The 21,354-nt window shown below is 47.0% G+C and overlaps 10 protein-coding genes across 10 annotated transcripts; 5 read left to right on the top strand and 5 right to left on the bottom strand.

Annotated features, from left to right (window-relative positions):
- Positions 1 to 812: 812 nt before the first annotated feature.
- Positions 813 to 2,958, bottom strand: N7520_005945 (uncharacterized protein; the record flags this gene model as incomplete). Its single annotated transcript, XM_057139879.1, has 10 exons — positions 813 to 1,005; positions 1,067 to 1,278; positions 1,334 to 1,545; positions 1,608 to 1,785; positions 1,842 to 1,991; positions 2,050 to 2,143; positions 2,203 to 2,363; positions 2,431 to 2,502; positions 2,555 to 2,694; positions 2,769 to 2,958. The coding sequence occupies 10 exons, from the start codon at positions 2,956 to 2,958 to the stop codon at positions 813 to 815; spliced, it is 1,602 nt and encodes a 533-aa protein (XP_056993885.1).
- Positions 2,959 to 4,003: 1,045 nt separating this feature from the next.
- N7520_005944 (BNR repeat-containing protein) lies at positions 4,004 to 5,404 on the top strand (the record flags this gene model as incomplete). The annotated part of the gene is made up of 1 exon (XM_057139878.1): positions 4,004 to 5,404. The coding sequence occupies one exon, from the start codon at positions 4,004 to 4,006 to the stop codon at positions 5,402 to 5,404; it is 1,401 nt and encodes a 466-aa protein (XP_056993884.1).
- A 1,405-nt stretch (positions 5,405 to 6,809) lies between these two features.
- N7520_005943 (uncharacterized protein) lies at positions 6,810 to 8,378 on the top strand (the record flags this gene model as incomplete). Its single annotated transcript, XM_057139877.1, has 2 exons — positions 6,810 to 7,696; positions 7,751 to 8,378. 2 exons carry the CDS (start codon positions 6,810 to 6,812, stop codon positions 8,376 to 8,378), a joined length of 1,515 nt encoding a protein of 504 aa, XP_056993883.1.
- A 1,050-nt stretch (positions 8,379 to 9,428) lies between these two features.
- On the bottom strand, positions 9,429 to 11,177 carry N7520_005942 (bifunctional fumarylacetoacetate hydrolase/alpha/beta hydrolase family protein; the record flags this gene model as incomplete). Its single annotated transcript, XM_057139876.1, has 1 exon — positions 9,429 to 11,177. The coding sequence occupies one exon, from the start codon at positions 11,175 to 11,177 to the stop codon at positions 9,429 to 9,431; it is 1,749 nt and encodes a 582-aa protein (XP_056993882.1).
- Positions 11,178 to 11,652: 475 nt separating this feature from the next.
- On the bottom strand, positions 11,653 to 12,138 carry N7520_005941 (cytochrome b5-like heme/steroid binding domain-containing protein; the record flags this gene model as incomplete). The annotated part of the gene is made up of 1 exon (XM_057139875.1): positions 11,653 to 12,138. One exon carries the CDS (start codon positions 12,136 to 12,138, stop codon positions 11,653 to 11,655), a length of 486 nt encoding a protein of 161 aa, XP_056993881.1.
- A 350-nt stretch (positions 12,139 to 12,488) lies between these two features.
- Positions 12,489 to 14,215, top strand: N7520_005940 (metal-dependent hydrolase family protein; the record flags this gene model as incomplete). The annotated part of the gene is made up of 6 exons (XM_057139874.1): positions 12,489 to 12,711; positions 12,771 to 13,185; positions 13,236 to 13,296; positions 13,350 to 13,533; positions 13,584 to 13,785; positions 13,840 to 14,215. 6 exons carry the CDS (start codon positions 12,489 to 12,491, stop codon positions 14,213 to 14,215), a joined length of 1,461 nt encoding a protein of 486 aa, XP_056993880.1.
- Positions 14,216 to 15,259: 1,044 nt separating this feature from the next.
- Positions 15,260 to 16,171, top strand: N7520_005939 (acetate uptake transporter family protein; the record flags this gene model as incomplete). Its single annotated transcript, XM_057139873.1, has 4 exons — positions 15,260 to 15,464; positions 15,510 to 15,646; positions 15,705 to 16,038; positions 16,089 to 16,171. The coding sequence occupies 4 exons, from the start codon at positions 15,260 to 15,262 to the stop codon at positions 16,169 to 16,171; spliced, it is 759 nt and encodes a 252-aa protein (XP_056993879.1).
- Positions 16,172 to 16,289: 118 nt separating this feature from the next.
- Positions 16,290 to 17,876, bottom strand: N7520_005938 (uncharacterized protein; the record flags this gene model as incomplete). The annotated part of the gene is made up of 5 exons (XM_057139872.1): positions 16,290 to 16,339; positions 16,396 to 16,709; positions 16,772 to 17,138; positions 17,202 to 17,543; positions 17,612 to 17,876. The coding sequence occupies 5 exons, from the start codon at positions 17,874 to 17,876 to the stop codon at positions 16,290 to 16,292; spliced, it is 1,338 nt and encodes a 445-aa protein (XP_056993878.1).
- An 894-nt stretch (positions 17,877 to 18,770) lies between these two features.
- N7520_005937 (uncharacterized protein) lies at positions 18,771 to 18,965 on the top strand (the record flags this gene model as incomplete). The annotated part of the gene is made up of 1 exon (XM_057139871.1): positions 18,771 to 18,965. One exon carries the CDS (start codon positions 18,771 to 18,773, stop codon positions 18,963 to 18,965), a length of 195 nt encoding a protein of 64 aa, XP_056993877.1.
- Positions 18,966 to 19,216: 251 nt separating this feature from the next.
- Positions 19,217 to 21,312, bottom strand: N7520_005936 (fungal specific transcription factor domain-containing protein; the record flags this gene model as incomplete). The annotated part of the gene is made up of 5 exons (XM_057139870.1): positions 19,217 to 19,282; positions 19,337 to 19,454; positions 19,526 to 20,372; positions 20,428 to 21,149; positions 21,254 to 21,312. 5 exons carry the CDS (start codon positions 21,310 to 21,312, stop codon positions 19,217 to 19,219), a joined length of 1,812 nt encoding a protein of 603 aa, XP_056993876.1.
- Between the last annotated feature and the right edge of the window lie 42 nt (positions 21,313 to 21,354).

The following is a 21,354-nucleotide window of genomic DNA, read 5'->3' as shown; positions in this document are numbered from 1 at the left end:
TCAATCAAGCTTACCATGAAGTCTTGCAGTAAATGTGGCATGGTCCCATCCGATCCACTCAATAGCGGGTAGCGGGAATTCCCCCGGAAGGGTCACATTTGTTCACGGGGTGTGTGGAGAACTGGAAGTATACCGGTAGACCCCCCCGGCTGCCGTGAACAAAAATCGTGAGATGTTTTTATGTGCGGGAGAAATGGGGTACTCCGGTAGATTGACCGATGCCCGGGTTTGCACCAAGTGAACATATGGACGTGCCGCCGGAGTGCCAAGAAAATGAGTAAATGAGGTCCTCCATGCGTAGACGTAAAGGGATATGATTTGCAGTGATGGTGCGAGAGGGGGAAAGACAATGAATATGAGGGTATAGTGATTTCTGAGCTCGTCATATCTAATGTCTATCCTAGGGTTTTGCTGATACTGTTTCATGGGAGTGATAAAACGCATATTAGCATCAGACTGCGCGATGGGAAACCCTGTCGCAAACCCGTGGCAGATTTCGTGCGATCGACGGATAAATTCGATGTATAAAAACCTTTTGTCACAAATTATGAGATAATCGACAAAAGACATTTCACCGACACATTACCCCTTCATTAGAAGAGCTATATTATATAAAACAAGGCGAATGGGCCGCATCAAGGTGTTGAGTTCAGACCAGCTAAGCTTGACAAATTTCAATCATCCACACCCTATGTCGAGGAAACTATGTTGCCAGTATACACATTTAGCATGACCAAGCTTCTCTCCATGATCTCTGGCATGTCAGTGAAGTCAGAGACTGGCCCCTTTAACTATCTGTGGTCATCATACCCCTAGGCTTCGAATTTCGATTGTTTCTCGCCTTGGGCCTCCGCTTGAAGCTGTACCATCGTCACATAGTTCTTGAATTTTCGGAGATTTACCCGCTCTTCAAACATCTCATCAATCTCACCAGGTGTTCGACGGGCGACCTCAGGTAGAATGAACCAGGCAATCACAACAACAATGGCTCCGGTAGCGGCGAAGCTGTACATTTGAAAGCCTATATTAGTATACTCTTTGTCTGTATGAATTTTTAGGAACTTACAAGAACCCGGTCTTTACGCCCCACTTTGTGGATGTTCCGTTAATCATCAATGGAGTGCAGAAGCTGAACATTATACCAATCATGTTGGACACAGCAAGGGACCAAGCTGCGGTCCGCGCGCGGAGACGTTGCTGGGGGATCTCGGCGGCGTAGGCGTATCCAATTCCCGAGGCACCAGTGGTAGAGAATGTGGCAAGGCACGCAAAGAAGATCTGAGTTGATGCCGTTAGCTTCTAAGATTTGTGTTTGGATAGTGGAATGAAATACCAGAAGTGAGCTAGTCGCTTTTTCAGTATAATTGAAGCAACCGATGATGCCGAGGCAGAGCACAGATAGTACAGTCACTGCGTAAGGATAGACGGTGAGAGGTCGGCGACCATACTGATCGGTGAGGGTAGCGGTCATTATCATGGAGATTAGCTGCACACAGGACAAAATGAGTGTAACAAGGAACGGGTTTTTGTTGCCAGCATATTGGACTAGGTAGGATGCAATGCGTCAGTCAACTGTGAATATTCTACCATCAAGAATATAAACTTACAGAAGTATGTGGCGTATGTGTTGAAGACAGTAAGGCCGACGAATTGCTGTGCGATTTTGGGCCATCCAGCAATGATGAACCGAATCAGATTGCGACCTTGGAAAACTACCCAGAAGCCCAGTTCTCCATTGCGCTCGGCTTGTTCACGCTCCGCTGCAACGGTAGTAGTCATAATATCCTATGAATGATCAGCATCGGTGTTGCGGAGGATTCCAAGATCGCAGAAGTGCTTACCACTTGCTGCTGTACGTTATATCCCTCCATATGTCCGTGGTACCGCAGGAGGACCTTCTTTGCCTTTTCCAATTTATTCACGCTGGCCAGCCACCAGGGACTCTCAGGGAGAAGAACAAAGATGATAGCTATGACACCAATCATCGCCCACTAAGATTGATTAGTATTTCGGGTTGATTTCCAGCCCTGAGTGGCGTATCCCACGAACCTGTGAGTAGATAGGGGTTCGGAAATTATACGGATCAACGGACTTTAACTCATTCAGACCGACCGATGCGAACAATTGACCAACGACGAACCAACTTTAATATTGGAGTCAGTCATTGACCTGCAGATTGGTTCAGGAAGAAATCAGACTCACAAGCTGTATGCGTTGATGAACAAACCACGTAGCTGGGTGGGAGCAATCTCGGACAGGTAGAGAGGCATAGTACACTGCAGCATACCAACGGCCATTCCGGCGAAGAGCTTCGCGACGAGCCAGTGGTCCCATCGGGTAGCGAAACTTTCGATCATCACACTCTGAATAGGAACAAAATTGGGACAGTCAGCGCCATTCTTGAATTAGAAAGCGAATTCATGTGCTTACTATGACCATGATTATCCAGATAATATAAAGGGTCACTTTGCGACCCCATTTGTCAGTGACAAATTGAATTCCCTGCTCTCGGTCAGCGCTTTTTGTTTTGTCTATCGATTTGGAGTATACACACAATTTGACCGACCGTCTGACCAGCGGATTGGATTCCTCCCCACGCGGAAACGTACTTTGCATTGATGATCGAGGTTCCGGGGCTGGCCATTTGCGCAATGAAGCCTTTGTTGGCCACGATACCACCATTGAGATTAATTTCTATCGAACAAGGTCAGCAATGGAGCGCTACATTGTGGGGCCTGGGAGTTTTATTTAAACAGGAGGAAACCCACGGTAACCGTCCAAGGACGCGCTAAAAGCCGCTGCCATGGCGAGGGTTCCAACCAGCTTGTATCGCGACAAACTTTTCCAGACTGACAGATCATCCTCTTTGGAACGCATTAGATGGTTTGCAGCATCATCTGGTTGTACATCATCGGTGACATGCTCAATACGCTGGGTCTCGCCATGTTTCTGCTCCATGGTTTCTGTTGCGATATCCCTGGAGTCTCCCAGAATTATAAAAGTGCGATTTCGTGAGCTATAAGGGTTTTAGAAATGACTGTCTACTCCAAGGGTAGGGAAAATGAATCGAAGCAAAATTGGCGTATTAAGCTATCTCTTTATGAAAGAGGGTCACGCGGGGCCCCGCAATCTCTTGACTCCGGTGGGCCACGGGTCCACCACAATCAAATGCAGTTCTACTTTGCAAGGTTCGTGGCGTCCGTGAACTTGTTCGCTAACTGCTTTCGGCATATTAGTCCCCGATGTTTCCTGCGACAAAAAGCATTTTCTAGCTTTCACATGGAGTCTTTTATGTATTTTCATCTCTATTACGTCCAGAGCCGGCAGGTGGAGGAATCCACAGGCGAGAAAGGACCTGTGTACCCCCGCAATTTGAATCATTGCCTTTTCCGGTTTAGCCCACATGCAGATTTATCTTAGGAATGCTTGATGGCTGATGATCCTATTAAAGCATGTGCCATAAGCACGGCATTCACGATATATGCATTTTCAAGTGTTAGTATGGCTCAGAAGGCACAGCATCCTCTGATGATTATATAGGGCCGACCAGGCATGTTATGCTGGAAATAACGCTGGAATCTAATGACTCTCGTTTTCATCATGACTAGATTGGACATACTTCTATCTTGCAAGCCTCATTGCTCGTGGTGCGCTTGTGAACAGTCTGTTTCTTTGTGTAGCTCTGATCAGAACAATCCACCTGAGGATTCGGTGCATGATCGTCCGAGTACGAGGCTGGAGAAGTGCTGCTTATTGGTGGGAAATCTTAGGCTGGGGTTTCCGCAAATAGAATATCGAGTAAAGGGCGTGCGTAAGGAAGAAGAAACGCAAATTTAGCGAGATTTATTCAATTAATCACATCGTAGTTGAATTTCTCTACTGGATAATCTTCCACCACACAGAATTTCCCCCAAAGTCCCAATCATTGGCGAATCGATTAATTTGATGTGACTGGATATTGATCGGTCATCTAACCCAGCCACGCAAGGTAGACGACGCGGTCATGTTTGTTAGTCCAAGAACGTCTGTTGTTGGTGACAACCCCGTAACAATAAATTGCCTCAACGCCTGTGCCTTCCAACAATCCGTCTTGACCACCGTCGGCCAAATTCAATATGTAGCCTTCTATTCATCAACATACCCTTCCTCTGGTGTGAGACATGTGACAATTGCCCGCCGCAATCACCAAATCAAAGATGCACCATGGGAACCTCTGACCTTCACTGACTATGATCAAACGACGGATGACGGACATAATACCATATCGATCGGCGTGTGTATTGGAGATGGCACGATTCATGTCGCATTCGACCACCACTGTAGTGAACTAAAGTACCGGGTTTCACGGCCGGGACTTGCAGATGATAGCACACCATCAAGCTGGACGCTAGATGCCTTCGGGCCAATCCGAAACAACCTACCTACATCAGCAGTGGAGGAAAATGGCGCGCTGGTTGACGTGACATATCCACGCTTCATCCGCGCAAATTCAGGGCTATTCTTCGAATGCCGCATTGGAAAGTACGCAATTGAACTCCATCCGCTGTCAAATCAGTCTGACCAGACATACAGGGCCGGTGCGGGATCAGATATTCTATACTTTTACGACCCCTTAAACTCCCTTTTCGAGTTGCGAGGGAAATATCTAATAGGCCGAAACTGTAATCCCTATCCAAATGGACTCAGCTTTCATCACCCCAGTCAAAGCTTACACGTTACATGGACGAATCGACATTTCATTGACTACGAGGGCGCCAACGACGAGGAGTCAAGCCTGCACAAAGCCCAGGCCGGACCTAATGGACCTGAAAATAATGAAGGTCTCTACCATGCCTACAGTCGTGATTTAGGAACCACATGGCATGGGACTGGGGGAGAGGTCACGGCTGTCTTGTCTTCGGAGGGCTCCGGTATGGATTCGCAAGACTCTCGCCTTCGCGCGCGTAAGATCCCGCGAGATGGCGGGATCATGAATCAGGAGGCTCAGTTTGTTGATGTGCAAGGCGATGTTCATGTACTGAATCGTGAGAGAGGAAAGGAAGGGGAGGCTTGGATGCATTATAATTGTCGCGGTGGATTGGGGGTGTGGACTGCCACAGAGCTGCCTGGCCCGCGACCAACATTTACTGGACCCCGAGGAAAGATCGTTTCCCACCCACGACTGGCGACAATTTTCTTTGTTCTTCCTGGAAGGGAACCTGGGGAGTTGGTTATACTGCGGGCCAACTTGGAGGAGCCATCGGGGAGGTATAATGGGTATGAAGTGGTGTGGAGGGGTGATGGGTACTCGGGGGAGCCACTAGTAGATCAAGAAGCACTAGAAGACAGGAGGTTGTCAGTTCTGATTATTCGTGAGCAGAAGGTTGTTGTGGTGGATTTTGAAATTGATACATTGGTTCACTAGATCGTGAATGACTATATCTGGGAGTGTGGGGTCAGATGGACTTTCAGCGTCTGCATGTCTACTTGGTGATTATGTCCCTCTCAAAATACAGATCTTGTCCCTTCTTTCTGTTTCCCGGGTACTATCAAGTAGCCTTTTCTTCCCCTGAACGACAAGAGATCGAGCTGTCGACACTACATGTGACTGTTAACCGCTTTTCCATCGTCGATAGTCTTGGCCCAGGCCTTACGTGTCCAGCGAATTTTGCATGGTTTATGATGCGACTGACATAGGGAAATAACACCATATGTTTATTTGCCAATACTACTAGTATTGATAAATTTAGTGTATCATGTACACCTAGCCATTAAGTATGAGTAAGGACTCTGACGGGATTGGAGTGAGTTGAGGGGTGTAGAATGTGCCGGGCCCATATAATAAACCGGGACTGAGAGGGGCAGGATTAGGCTTTTGTGATGGCCAAAGTGCCATTCTACCTATCACACAAACTCAGTATATCGGCGCGTGGTTTGCGTCTTCGAAAAGAAGTACGATGTAACATCAAAATCTTTTGGCGAACCTGTTTCTTAAAATCGTTTAGTGCAATTAAATATTGAGTTGGACATAATTTGACTAAAAGGTAGAGCGAGATCTAAGTTACATTGATTCTTCTTCAATGGCACTCAGCCTACATAACATGATCTGGAAATCTTGCGCCACATTTCCGTCGCCTGAACATATATACTAGAATTGCCGAGGCTTCCACCGGAGTTTCACCCGCAAAAAGTAAGTAGCGAACACAAATTACTTTATTTTGACATTTATGATATAAATGAAGTACAGGATCTGGTTCTAATGGTGAACACAAGGGGTGAAGGATGAAGTCAATGATCCGAGAAGATACGAGAAATCCGTATTGACAGTGCTGTAGAGAATTCTCTATCCCTGATTCTCGTTCCCTAAAATACATATGCCTTCCAAGGTTGTTATTGTCACGTGACATTTCCTCAAGTTTGTTGTTTCCACACGATATCTCATATTGCAAAAACAAAAAAACGTGATTTCATTATTGCTGTTCACAGAACCGTTCACTCCAATCCAGACCCACCAGATGGCCCGCTTTCTTATTGAGATGCATTAACACCCCACTAAAATTATGCGACACGCTAATGCAGAGTATGCTAGAGCCCTAACTGTTAATGCATTACTCTACCCGCGGCTCCGGAACTGAAAGGGTTTCTGACACTGAAATCAAAGCCGTTTCAGATAGAACCCCTGAAGTGAACCTCTCACCCATCAAATAGCTAACCAAGCTTTTCAAATCCAGAAGTAAAAGCGAAAATGAATCTCATTTTCCACTTTTGTTGATCATTTATTCATTCAATGTTCACTCATATTTTATAATTTCTAAAAAATATCCGCCACTATGACTGGCGCCACAGTCATTTCTCTTTTCCTTTGTTTATTTTCTCTTGTTTCTGCCTTTAACCATCCTGGTCTTCTTGTTACCGATGCCGATATCACTCGCGCCAAGAAGCATATCAAAGCCAAGCAGGATCCTTGGTTCGCTTCGTGGGAAGATCTCATCAGCATTGAATACTCCAACGATTCGTATACCAACAACGCAGTATCCGTTATCTACCGTGGCTTTGATGGTGTCCACGAGGAAAATGTGAATCTATTGTGGCAAGACGCGGCTGCTGCATTCAACCTTGGGCTGCGGTGGAAAATCTCTGGCGAGACCGACTTTGCCGAGGCCGCAGCCAAAATTCTTGTTGCTTGGGGAGAGACTCTCACTGAGATCAGCGGTGACAATGACATGTACCTTGCAGCCGGTCTGCAGGGAGCTGAAATGGCGAACGCTGCGGAGCTGCTGCGCGATTACGCTCCGTTCATGGAAAACGGCTTTGATACCTTCACGGCCATGATGGAAGATGTCTTTCTTTCCATGAATTTACAATTCCTGAACCATGAGAACTCGGCGGAGCACAATGTCAAACACTATTTCGCGAATTGGGAGCTTTGCAACATGGCTTCTGCGATGGCTATTGGTGTCCTTACTGAGGACCGAAGCACCTATGATTATGTTCTGCAATACTTCAAGAATGGTACCGGTAATGGTTGTATTGGAAATGCGGTTTCCAACCTTGTCGAGGAGCCGATCACGGGTACCCTACTGGGTCAAGGCCAGGAATCTGGTCGTGACCAAGGTCACTCTGCGCTGAACTGGCAGACTCTGGCAGCAATCGGACAGCAGGCATACAACCAAGGCGATAACCTTTTCGCCTACAACAACAGTCGGATTCTCCAGGGGTACGTGTCATTAAGATTCAACTTATTGAGGGGCTTATGCTAATACTGCGTCAGTGTCGAATACTTTGCACGCTACAACCTGGGTCATGATGTCCAATTCGAGCCATACCCCAATGGGATTGTCGACTTTACAGAGATCAGTAACTCCAGCCGGGGCTCAACCAGGCCCAACTGGGAGTTATTATGGAATCACTACGGTGTTGTGAAAGGATTAGATGCTCCCTGGACAAAGAAATATTTGAATTACTCTCTTTCCGAGTTCGGGGGCTTTGAGCCAGGTGCTGGTGCCTGGGGAGATGATTCTGGCGATTATGATTGCCTGGGATGGGGATCGCTTCTCTATCACCAGGATGCTTCTGACGTTGCTGCCGCCAAAAGCGCTGCATCTTCGAGTGCTGTAGCATCATCACGATACTATACCAGCTCCTCTACTCGTGCGCCATCAACCTTCTTAACCTTGCAGACTTCTATCGTGCCGACCACGCAGACTTCAATTGCGACAACCCTGCAGACATCACTTGCCACGACCCAGCAGGCCTCCACTGTGGCGAACGCACAGCCTTCAATTGCGACGACTCTACAGACTTCACCCGTGGCAAGCATGGAGAACACTCCGGCGGCAATCCCCGTTGTTGTTTATCAGACAGAAATCGTGACGGTGGAGGCCTGTCCACGCCAGTGATACAGCTTTGCCTGCCATCGTCACCTGATATTACTTGGACGTTATTGACCAAGTGTTATCTTGCATTTTGAGTCTCCTAATATCATTCTAGTCTTACCTGAAACACCCTGAACATGTTGAAAATCCCGAATTGTCGATCGATTGACTGTTATGCACCTTGACAGCCAAGATAATCAAGATCCTACAGATTTATCATCATAGTGCCCTTACATTAGCAGCAATTGTTATGGGACCTACTAAAATCACTCCCATTTCTACTAATTTCACTCCCTGCCCAAAAATCAAGTGACTTATGTTCATTATGCTTGTCTACCCCTCTATCACTTAGGTATATCGCAGAGTTTTTAGTTATATATTGGCTTCTCCTTCTACTTCATTTTCCTCCTCCTCTCTCTATCTTTCTTTTCTATTCTACTATTCATGAATTTAGGGAGACCTTTAAATAGTAGATTAACATGGTATGAAAAAAGGTAGAATACTAAGTAGGAGACTAAGTAGCAAATGTAGTAGGAGACTAAGTAGCAGATGTAGTAGGAGATAAGGTCTAATACCTAGGCTCTAAGTCTTCTATTAGATCTTCCTCTTAATACAAAAGGAAGTAGATAGAGAGATAATAACATTAGATCAAATAGCGTTAAAAAGTAAAATTCATTCATCTCCACAGACTTAAGTACGTGGAGGATAAACATAGCATCGAAGTCGCGGCAGAATAAAAATGTGTCACTTAGTTCCAGGAAGGGGAGTGAAATTAGTAAAAACGGGAGTGAATTTAGTAGGTCCCATTTTCATTAACCGTCTATGAAATTGGTGTGTTGGTGAAGCTTGACAGCTCAACTGGTACAACAATGTACAGGCCCAAGAGTTAATTCTCATCCCCACCATATTTTTTAAAATTACTCAATGACAACTACCGAGAGCCTCCAACTTATTTTAACTGATCTCATGTTTCCGATTAATCTTCTATTGATTCAAACTATATATATGAAAATTTTCCCACCTATAAATGTAAAAAAAAGTGTGAAAAAGACTATGCTATGAAACATGACATTCTTAAATTTGCGCCAAAACCGCCTTCACGGTTCCCTCAACATCCTCAAATAGATGCCAGTGTCCTACATCCTTTAGCACCTCAACATGACCACCTCCAGTCACCTGAGAGTACTTCTGGCAGAGAGAAGGTGGGCTGACCTTGTCCTCTTCACCGGTCACGATAGAAAGGGGGATGCGAAGAGACTTGACATCCAAGGGGTCGGTGGCGGATCCAGCAAGGGCCGCGCACGCCTTTGCATATCCTTCAGCATCTTGACTAAGAAGGGAAGTGCGAACCGCAGCGATACTCAACGGCTTGTTCTGTTGAACGTAGGTCGATGTTCCGGCTTGCACTATGGCATCCACAACCGACAACATTCCCTCTTTCCGAACGAGAGCAGCCCGGGCATAGGAGCCTTGGCTACCTGCCTCTGGAAGTGGGTTCGGGGGAGGTCCCATGAGGATAAGTTTGGATACAAGAGCGGGGTGCTGCAGAGCAAGCTTGAGAGCCACTAAGCATCCCATAGAGTGGGCAATCACGGTCACACCCTTGTCAACACCAGCCACTTGTGACATTTTATAAAAGTCTTCCGCAAAAGAGGCAATGGAAAGGGTGCTGAGTGCTGATGTCGGGGAAAGACCGTGTCCTTCCAGGTCTAGAAGGTGCAAGGAATGTGTCGACTGCAGCTTCGCGATAAGGGGATAGAAGTAACTTGAGGATCCGCCTAGTCCGTGAACGAAGAATACTGGAGATCCACTCTCCACACCAAGTCGCTGGTAAAAGAGGTTCTTGCCGTTGATGTTGGTCAATCTCGAGTTGGCGGGCGCCTTTTGATTGGCAATTGGAATGTGAGACTGTGCGCGCTCGGAGGTGGTGTTGACCGCGTCTGCAGCCGCAATACGGTTCGTCAACGTTCCCAGCCCTGTTACAGACACGCTGATCTTATCTCCAGTCTGGAGGAACTTCATGGGACGGAATCCAAAGCCGACACCAGCTGGTGTACCAGTGGCTATCACGTCACCGGCTTGCAAGGTCTGGCCAGCGCTGATAGTGGCGATCAGTGTAGGAACACTAAAGATCAGATCGCTAAGAGTAGCCTCCTGACGTGGCTCTTCATTGACAAAAGTCTGGATCTTTAGGTTCTTGGGAAGACTCTCCTTGGGGACAGCGACGGGGCCAATTGGGCAGAAGGTATCGGGTGATTTTCCGAGGAAAAATTGCTTGTGGTCACGCTGGCGTTCACGTGCGGTCATGTCGTTCACAATGGTATAACCCCACACGTGGTCCAATGCATTCTCCTCTGAGATTTGGAAGCCTGGCTTGCCGATTATGACACCGATCTCACCCTCATAGTCAACTGTGCTCGTGAACTTCGGATGCAGGAGAATAGGGTCTTCGGGGCCAATGATGGAAGTGGCACGCTTGGTGAAAATCACGGGGTGAGTCGGTTGATCAGTTTTGTCGCTTGCATCGTAGCCCGAGGAATTGAACTCCTTGGCGTGTTCGACGTAATTCTTTCCAACCGCGAGCACATCACGGCCCGAAATCGGGGGGAGGTGCTTCACGCTGGAAAGAGGGAAAGAATTTTCGCCAGATGCCTTGATTCCCTGCTCACCGACGGCGATGACTTGATAAAGACTTGTCAATGGGGTGCCGGATATAAAGGAAAGAGGGGTGATCGATGAGGTATTGAAGTCGAGATGGCCGATTCTGGGGCCACTGTTGGGCTCCAGGTAGGCGACATAGTTCGTGAGATTGTTGATCGTCATTTTAGAACGATTGATGAGGTCAAGAAGGTTGGATTTTCACAAATCAAAATTTTTCATCTTGACGCTGCCACTTTTATAAATCTCAAGCTGTTGATCGCGGCGGGGTCCCCGCATTCCATATGTCGTCATTTTACATGTCCGCGTATCGCCGCGCATCATGACTGAGAACTCCGACTCAGGTCTCTCGGATTTAAGGCTACAACCGTACCATGGTTCCTTCCATTACGGAGATGCATGGGGGTTTCCGAGTGGCGGGGTAGAGACGGTCACGAGGGCCTCATGAGCGGGGTCGAAAGGGCAGTCCAGGCTTTCATACGAAGGAAACAAACATTATGGATATGTGAAATGAATATAGCGTTGAGGTTCAATTGGTATCAAATTTTTATATACATGTTTCGTGGCAAGTAGATACATGTGCATTTCTTGTGTGGTCCTATTTTCAAGGGTTGACATGGACAGGCTATCCATATGTAAATTATCGGCTCCTTGAGGGTCCAAAGTACTTCGGCATCTCTTTGAAGCGATTCCTGATCCCTTCTGTTCGACCAACACGCAGTGGTCGCCCCCACTGTTCCATAATCGCCTTGTCATGAAAGCGCCAAAATTGCCAGGAGCAATCTTCCCCGACAAAACTCCGGATGACCGTTTCTCCCCCTGGATGCTCGTCGATGAACTGGGTACAGTCATAGATAACAGTATCCACAACAATCCAAACACGACCCTGGCCTTGCAAGAGGCTTGACTTTTGGTCTCGGACCACCGCGGCCGGAATATAGGGTAAATCACTGTCGGGGATAGAGGAGTCCTGAATTGGATATTCGAGGTGAATTTCTTCGACGTGTTCAGCGTGCTCGAAGTGTTCGGCGTGTTTGATTTGTTCAACGTGTTCAGTGGAGGGTTTGAAGCTTGTGACATGTGGACTAGAGCCGTTGAGTCGGCTTCGTAGACTTAACCAGCCCATTGTGAAGAACTTGATGGTTGTTGTTGGAATACCTTGGAAGGCCTAGGCCACATTACATCTTTTCGAGTCCCCGAACTTCAATTTCAATATTGCGGAGAAGCGCGGAGGGCACTAAGTTACCGTAAGTCCGAGAACTGGAGAAGTTGCTCCGATTGGTGCCCACTTTCTTCAACGACGGATAATCATGTCATGTGGGGAAGCATTGTTGAGCAAGTACTGCAAGACACAAATCACATATGAGAGAGATTCGCATTGTCCGAACCCTGACTTAGACAACATTTTCAAAGCCTCTTTTGAAAACCAGAAGTCTTTCATCATATTTATCTTATTCTCAATACACATCATTCGGCATGTCTAAATTGTCATGGATGTCAAAGGACTACCCAATCGATCATTATGATGGGCCACCACGTAACATCGAATACATTGATCAGCTTGATTTTGATCCCAATCTCCAGCCCGTCAATTATGAGATTGCCGGAACAAGTGCGTCGTCGAAAATTCTCATCCTAGATGTTGAGATCCTGGAAGCTACCGGCAGGGAGCCTTACAGAGGAGATGTCCTCATCGTAGGTATGTTGTTCGACTACTGTCTCCCTCAAAGTCCACACACTGACGAACATGCTCTATAGGCGAGAGATTTGCTCATGTGGGTGAGGTTCCCAACAAAGAGACCCTCCTCGCAGATTCAAGTGTCCGTGTTTTCGTCGGAAAGGGGCGCACGTTGATGCCAGGATTAGGGGATTCCCATGCCCACTTCACCTGGAATGGAGGCGACCTGGATCGTCTAGGAGACCTCGGTGTTGAGGAGCACACACTTCTCACCGCCAGGAGCGCCGAATGCTTCTTGGATTCTGGATATACCATGTGCTTCGGAGCTGCATCTGCTAAGAAACGCCTGGATATTGTGATTCGCGATGCAATTAACGCCGGGGATATTCCCGGCCCCCGATTCTTGGCCAATGGTCAAGAAATGGCACGAAGAGGGGGCGAGCTAGTTGGAGGAATCACTGCGTATGCTGATGGCCCAGAGGAGATGAGAGAAGTGTACGTCATATCCAAGATATTAACTAGTACCCTGCTGACAGGAAAATCAGTATTCGTGAGCATATAGAGCTCGGGGTGGACCAAGTGAAGCTGTCAATGTCTGGAGAATCGGTGAGACTGGTATACAATCGTGTGAGAGCTTAGCACTAACGAACCCTCATCAGATCACAGAGACCCGAGATGCAGAGGAGTGCTACTTCACTCCAGAAGAGACAGCAGCATGTGTTGATGAGGCCCACAAGATGGGTAAGCGAGTCTGTTCACACGCACGAGCCCGAGACTCTGTTCAGCAATCCATTGATTTCGGAGTGGACGTCATCTACCATGCATCTTTCATCGACGAGAAAGGTACATTCCCTCTTTTTCGAGCTCTAGTCGTATCTTGCTGACATTTCAAGGCATGGATTCACTGGAGAAGAACAGATCTAAGCACATTGTGGCACCCGCCATCAACTGGCTGATTGCCACGCTCCACGATGCTGTCATGTTCGGCTACTCCACAGAGAAGGCTGAACAGGTAGGTTACCAGAAGGAGCTTGATCTCGCTGATCGTGCCATGCGAGAGATGCATCGGAGGGGGATTGTGGTCCTTCCGGGAGGGTAAGTCTCACCTTCTGAAAGAGGAGCAAGTGAAAGTCCTAACCCAGATTCAAGTGACTATGGATTTGCCTGGACGCCACATGGCACTTATGCGCGTGACCTCGCACACTTTGTGGAGCGTTTTGGCTTCACACCACATGAGTCTATCATTGCAGCGACATATGGTATGGCTAAGCTGTTCATGCGCTCCCACGAAATGGGCCAGATCAAAGTTGGTAACTATGCAGACTGCCTGGTGGTAGATGGAGATCCACTGAAGGAGATCAACCTACTGCAGGATCATGATAGGTTAAACATTGTTATTATTAATGGGAGGGTTCACAAGGCGGGGGTCAAGGAGTATGCCGTTCCTACGCAAGACGCCACTGGTATTCATTCTATGACGAACGAAATGGTTCATCTTGGAGTAGAACCCCCTCTTCTTTCTTAAACACCGAGTACTGTACAATAGGGGATTTCCTACCATACCGTTTTTTTTTTACTTTACTTATTACTTATCTGATTCTTTTCACAATTGATAGCACCGTCGAAAGATCCAAATGAACCGAGTCCCTCATATTCATTCCGCTTTTTCTCCAAGGAAAAAATTATTAAATAGTATGTATTAGTTCACAGTCTCTTACTACTTAGTCTCCTACACAACTTTCTATTTTTTTCCTACCAGAAGAGGTAATTAGTCAAAGGACTCTATAGAGTCAGGAATAGTAGAATTGAGAGGAAAGGAAAGAAAAGACAAGTGGATAGAGAAGAGGGAAAAAAAAATCGGAGGCAAAGGGTCGAATACATGTCTAAAAGGTCCGCGTTATGCCCAGTTGATAGACCCCAGGTCCACGGGTGTAGATTCAAAGCTAAGGGTATTTTGAATGGCTAAGGTAACCCTACAACAATGCCTAGGAGCACTTGAGAGCCCATCTTCTTTGAGGATAGGGGATTCTAGGCCAGGCTAGCTAAAGGCCTGAGAATAAAAGCGCCAGATTGGCTGCGTTCCCCAATTTTAAATATCACTAAATTTTTACTACCCATACTAATCGCCAAATTTGAACCATCGTTCAGCTATGTGCCCGTTCCGAAGCGTCGAAGTCAGCAAGGGCCACAAAGTAGTAACTTTTTATTTATAACCATTGCCTGACTGGTTTAAGAAAGCATTACAATATTCTTCATAAGTCCAAAAACAGTTTACGATATCGGAGCGGATGTCCGCGCGGAGCTCCGCTGCCTGCCTTGTCCAGTGGAACTCAAACCCCAGATTTACGAGTAAAACTTTGGAATGCGGGGAGCACATAATGTGGAGCCATTTATGAACTCGTCAGAATAGCCCCTATTCAACAGCTGTGTAGTGCTAAGTGGTTCCCCGTATTCCAGGTTGTAGGGAACTCTGTTTCAGTACTAGTTAATTCCACAGGGTATATAAATCGTACATGGATCAAACAAAGTTGGACAAAACATCAATAATTTTGAATCTCTGCCCAATGCAATGGACTCGAACGACTTTGCGACCACGAAATCCGAAGAGGCAGGCATGGCTTCTTCATCGCATGGAAATCACCTTGATCACGCAAACCTTGAACGCCTCCACACTGCTGGTGGACACCTGGACGACCGAAGTCAACCAGCTCTTCCGGTCTACCATCGCACGTTTGCCAGTCCCTCTCCATTGGGACTGATCTCATTCGCGACAGGTATGGCGCTTGATCTCTTTTAATTATATACGACTAACTCTGTAGACATATTCCTCATCTGCGTCTTCGGACTGCAAGCCAGGGGTGTAACTGCACCCAATGTGATGGTCGGATGTCTGGTATTCTATGGCGGCGTTGGTCAATTTATTGCTGGGATAATGGAATTCATCACGGGAAATACGGTAACCCACCCTTTGCATCATTGAGCTCGAACAACTGCTGATATTTGTCTTTTCACAGTTCGGTGCCACCGTATTCACCTCCTATGGTGCATTCAACTTGTCTTATGCAATGATATACCTACCCGGGACAGGTATCCTGGCTGCATACACCGATTCTGCGACCGGGGCCATAAGCCCCAGCTTTGATCAGGCTCTGTCACTGTACCTGTGGGCATGGTTTATTGTAACGGTGGCATTCACAATCGCTGCGATGCGATCCTCCTGGGTTCTTTTGATTGACTTGGCCTTCTTGGACATTTGCCTTCTCATGCTTGCTTCCGGGTTTATGGCCAATGTCCAGGGTCTCCTGACTGCCGGGTATTCGTTTGGGCTTGTGGTGTCATTTCTTTCCTGTGAGTACTACCTTTGTCGAATACTTGATCACAACTGACAAGCTGAGCAGACTGGGCTGGTTGTGCTGGGCTATGGGGTGGCGGAGTCACCCCTATCAAGCTGCCCACATTCGATATGTACACTGCTGTTTGAAGGATTGTTCCTGCTCAACTATTCCAAATGATGAACGCTTTGATTGAATAGGCCGTGGGAACATACTTCGATGGTATTGCACAAAGGTATTCGAGTATGATGGAGAGGTGGAGTGGTGTTACACTGATGCGTTTTCGTATTTGTTCAATCCAAGTGCCGACAGAACTTCTGCATGATATGTATTTTAGCAAACTTTTCTAATCAAGTGGGAAAATGTTACTTACTTGACCATCCAAGGTCAGACCCAAACAGAGGCTCCACCAAATCTTTTCCATATCTGACTCCTTCGCCGCCAGGGGTATAACAAACAGCACTGTTACCCACGGATAGAGCCATCTTCGGCTTAATCGGGACGTATGGTTCCATAACTAATGACCAGCTTGAATTATTTTGAGCGACCAGCAAAGAGTAGATATTGGCCGCAGCTACACTCCCCATCAACATTGCGGTTCCTCCCAGTTTGATCCCCGGAAGATTTATGATATCTCCAGCTGCAAACATTCGAGGGATGGGATTAATTCCGGAGATAACTCGGAGACTATCAATGCGGATTATTTTCAGCGCCTTCTATGCGTGTGAATTGCATGTTTGAATACGTACTATGAATCAGCGTTGATGCCTCCGTTGCCGAGAATGGCAGGTGGCAAAAATTCCGAGGAGGGGTTGTGGGAGGCCATTGCCGTGATGACCATAGCAGTGTGTAAGCAATTGCCATCATTGAACTTGACGTAGGATGTTCCATCTGGCAGCTCTTCAACGTGGGCACGCTGGTTGAGAATGACTTCGATTCCTTGCTCCCGGAGCAGTTCCAATGTTCTTGTCTTGAACTCTTCTGGCAGCGGTTCCCTAGAGAGCAATTGGTCCCGTGAATGAACCAAGGTGACTGGCGTCTCAGGGTAATGTGTTTTGATCTTGCCAGCAAACTCGACTCCTACAGCGCCTTTTACGCCAAGAATAAGATTAGTGCCTGAAAAATTAATCGGATGGCGCTTCGAAAATTCCATTCTGGGGGTCTCATTTTTGAACATACCGCCTCCAACGACAACTACGCCGAGCTTTTGAGCTCCCACTATTCTCTGTGTAAATGTTGAAGCATCCGACAGGTATGAGCTGAATTGCGTGGACCGTGGAACGACAGGCCATGGGCGCCGGAGGCCCGAAGATATAATGATGTAGTCGTAATCCAATGCTTCTGATTTGCCTTCAGAGTTTTGATATTGCATCGTCTGACTCGCCGAATTGATACTCGTAACGGTTCCCTGAACGAACTCGATATCCGGTCGGTTCAACTCCGCAAATCCTTCATAGACTTTCCACATCATGTTTGTTTTCTCAGGCGATATGTGGGCTAGTGGGGCTCCGACACTGTGGACTGAGTCAAGGATACCCGGGTTAGCCAATTTCATGCTCGAATGTCTGAGAAGACTCTTGGAGACTTACAGAATCCATCTCTCTCGTCAACGATGGTGATATCGAAATCTTGCACCGAAGGGGCATTTTGAAGGTGGCTGTAATCACCCCAAGATTCAAAGGGAATGGAAAGATCATCTTTCAAAGCCGTCAATGTGAGGGTTGCTGACATCCCCGCGTATGAGCACCCCACAATCGCGATCTTTGGCTTCCTCACGTTCGTATGAAGAGGGTATCCCCGGCCGGGAGGGATTTCAGTGGTGCACTGGGGCACAGATTTCTGGACAGAAATCATTGTAGCTGGTTTGCTGTACATTCGAATGATTGGTTTAGCATATGAATGCGTTGACTTAAATATGAAGGAAGGGATCCTTCGGACGTTGAGGCGACAGAGGTTCATGTCAAACGCCCTATTTCATGGGGATATTAACTTACGATCCTTACATCCCGTTGCCTATATATTTTGATCATCGCCTTTCCATTAAGCCCCTTTCATGGAGCTTCGGATATGACGGCAAAAACACCACCGATTGGATGGATCGGAGAAGATATTTTGATTTCGGAGTTAATAGTTCGGAGAAGCTCGGTTACACTGTGCCGGTGAATAGCGGCCTCGAAGAATATTTTCAAATTGGCTTACCGTCTCGACCGCCGCCTATAATTTTCAAGTCAATAATCCGTATATCAGAGCATCTTCGGTCTAATGAAGTGTCTACAATATGCCTACCCAGTAGGTAAAAGTATAGCTCCTTAAGTACCCGCTTGAGCGTCCATTTATGGTACCAGCTTATTTATACACCTGAGTACCTTCTATGAGGAAGATACCTAGTAAGTTATAGCCATATAGTGGTGCCCAGATGGTGGGCACTTGAGCCAATAATGGATTTGATCAAGTCCGAACAGTAATTCGGCCTTATATACTCATACAGCGAGTAAAAATTTAATTCTGCCGCCCAAATCCAAAATATTGTTCGTGGCTACTAATGACCACCGCAGTCTAAACATTCAAAGATTTCTCTTTAGGAGATATGGAGTGGTCGGCAACATCTCATTCTCGGAGAAAATTAAATGGACCCACAGTGACTTGGCGGTATCGGACTTTACTCTGACATATATTAAAATGGCTTTTCTTGATTTTCGGTTGGGTTTTACGGGAATTTTTCCAGAGTGCCCTGTTTAAGCACTTCTGATGGCTGCCGCTTTACCTAAAGGTGACGAGGCCCGACGCCAAGGTGGTCTTGAGCGTCCTGTGGATTATGCAGAGCGGCTTCAGTCAATTTTCTTTGTCGTCAGTTTCTCTTTGGCATGCTTTTTCTTGGGAAAAGCAGCCGCAGCGTACTTCAAACTTCGAGGAGGTTTCGCTGCACCGCTTCAAGATACTTGAAACTTTCGGCTTGCAGCTTCCCGGTAATGCATTTGCCAGATATGGCCCAAGTGTCTAGCAACTGGAGGGATAGTGCCGAAGATACTATGTGAGCACTTGGATTGCAGAGTTATTTGGATGTAAATTACTGAAAGACATTAGTTCCAACCACACCCTGTGAGACCCTTTTGATCAAGTAGTATCTCCCGTGTTGCGTACTTTTCTTCCATTTTGTATGATACGACACTTAATTAAAACTTTTATAATCATGACTACTGCGGAATCGCTGGATCAATGTTGGAAAATGATTCCGAGTTCAGGATATCATCCCAAAATTCCTAGATTTCATGTGTAAGCAGAGTCCCAATTGCCGGAGAAAAGGGATAATTTACCCAATTCACAGTATCGTGGTTAATCCAATCGACGTTGTCAATCCATTCATCCAGTGTATTACCGAGTTGGGCCCCAGTGGGCTCGGCCCACTGGAACTGTCCCGGGAATAACATACTTCTGTTTCAGCATGTAAGCAATTCTCGTCCCACAATCCTGGCGGAGCGGAGCTTCATTGAAGAGGGACATACTGTAAATATTGGAGAAATGGATATGCCTTAGCACAGACCTGGCTCCGACCTTGAAGCTTCGCAATTCGATCAATGGCGGCATCGAAAGCAATTCGATAATGCGAGGTATCAATATTCCCACCGCGATCATCAAGAAGACATGAAGCCAAAGCAACCGCCCCGTGGACAGCGTAAAGGCTGGTCACGCCGTAGACATACCATCGGTAGGGGCGCAGGGTTGGCAGTGAAAACAAGCGTCCATGAAGATCCAATAAAGCTGCTCCCGATTTGACGCACTTTTCTCGTGATAGCTGGGAGGGTTGAGACCCAGCAGGTGCTTTCGAGGAGTGTCGGGTGGGTCGGTATAGAAGCAGATAAAGCTGATGGGCGTAAAGCTGTAGGATACACCAATACGCGTGGCTTGGAGCCTCGAGAACGCTGGGTGAACCATTAACAAGAAATGCGGATTCCCATTTTACCTGCTGTGCCAGGATCTCAGAATCAAATTTTGCCAGTGTTTCGGGAGAAAGAGTCGCCTGGTTGGAAAGATGGCTGCATATTCGGCTTGATAATTGAAAGATTTCAAGCTTGAACTGCATTACTGACATCTGAGTTATATGCGTCTTGGGCGTCGATATACCGTTCGATCGAATGTCGCTGTCGTTGACGATCGCTGGCATCCTTGTTGTGCTACTCGGGAAAGATGACATATCGATATCAGGATACGATATAGCCTGATTCGTGTGAAGGAGCAGAATTCCAGCCCAACAACGACTGCGTCGTTCCAGATCGATATAATCCACTCCTTCCAACCGTATACTCGGATTTATGTTGCAATAAAGAGACATGCCCATATTCCGCGCCATGCCTTTGGAAATAAAATTAGCACAGTGAAGTCTCTCTCCTCCTAAAACAAAGCTTACCTAGTAGGACCCAGCTATATTCTACCCCTTCCCAGTGATTAATACCGTAGCACAGAAGCAAAAGGGCCTCTAGCGTATTTAGATCATGATGAATCAGAAAATTATCCATTGATAAAGCCATCATACCGGCAGTCCGGTATTGATGGGCAATCTGCTCTGGCTTGAAGCCGTCCATTGTCTGCGGACATAGCTCCCGCAGCAAGGCATCTTCGTCATCAATTGCATGAACTGCCATGGACAGGACCATAAATACCAAAGCAAGCCATGATAAACTCGTCTTGGAAGGATCTTGCACGAAGGCGCGATAGTCTTTTTCGAAAGTCGGACCATGAAGGATGTGGAATAAGGGGGACATGTGCTGAAAGTAATGATTTATCAAATATTCACAGTTGTGATGAGCCGGAACGATGGCCAATAGTTCCTTCATTTCAATGTTGGGTTCAAGAGACCATGGAAAGCAGAGACCGTTAGACACGCCAAAATTGTTGAGGGGATTATTTGGTGTCGGGCCCATGTGACTGATGGGACGTCGAAGTATAGCATCCCAGCGATCATGGGCGAAATCAAGGGGTGATTGTACTGTGATTTGAGAATTCGAAGTTCCATATGCAGCTGTATAGTCGACAGTCCTTTGCGTAGGAGGGTCGGCAGGTGTAATGATTGAAGGGTTCCTCACCGGTAACACGGGTTCGGGGATACGTTGGGGTTGTTTGGGTGCTTGGCTGCCATATGTGCACGAAGCAACGCAATCGCGTCGTTTACAGGTGGAGCATGGTAAATGCCGGTCACAGCGCAGCTTCGATTGTCGACATGGTTTGCAACTTACTGGCTTTCGGACTCGTCGGTCTTTTGCGGTCGCGTCTCCGGCCCTGGGAAGTGGTCCATGCTTTCCTAGAGACCTTGACGAAGCCGACATTTCTATGGGGC

This window comes from Penicillium odoratum (genome assembly GCF_028828045.1).
Source record: "Penicillium odoratum strain IBT 22623 chromosome Unknown utg000005l_segment0_segment0, whole genome shotgun sequence".
Classification (NCBI taxonomy): domain Eukaryota; kingdom Fungi; phylum Ascomycota; class Eurotiomycetes; order Eurotiales; family Aspergillaceae; genus Penicillium; species Penicillium odoratum.
The sequence above is the reverse complement of the archived record's forward strand: the minus strand, read 5'-3'. Positions and strand labels throughout refer to the sequence as shown.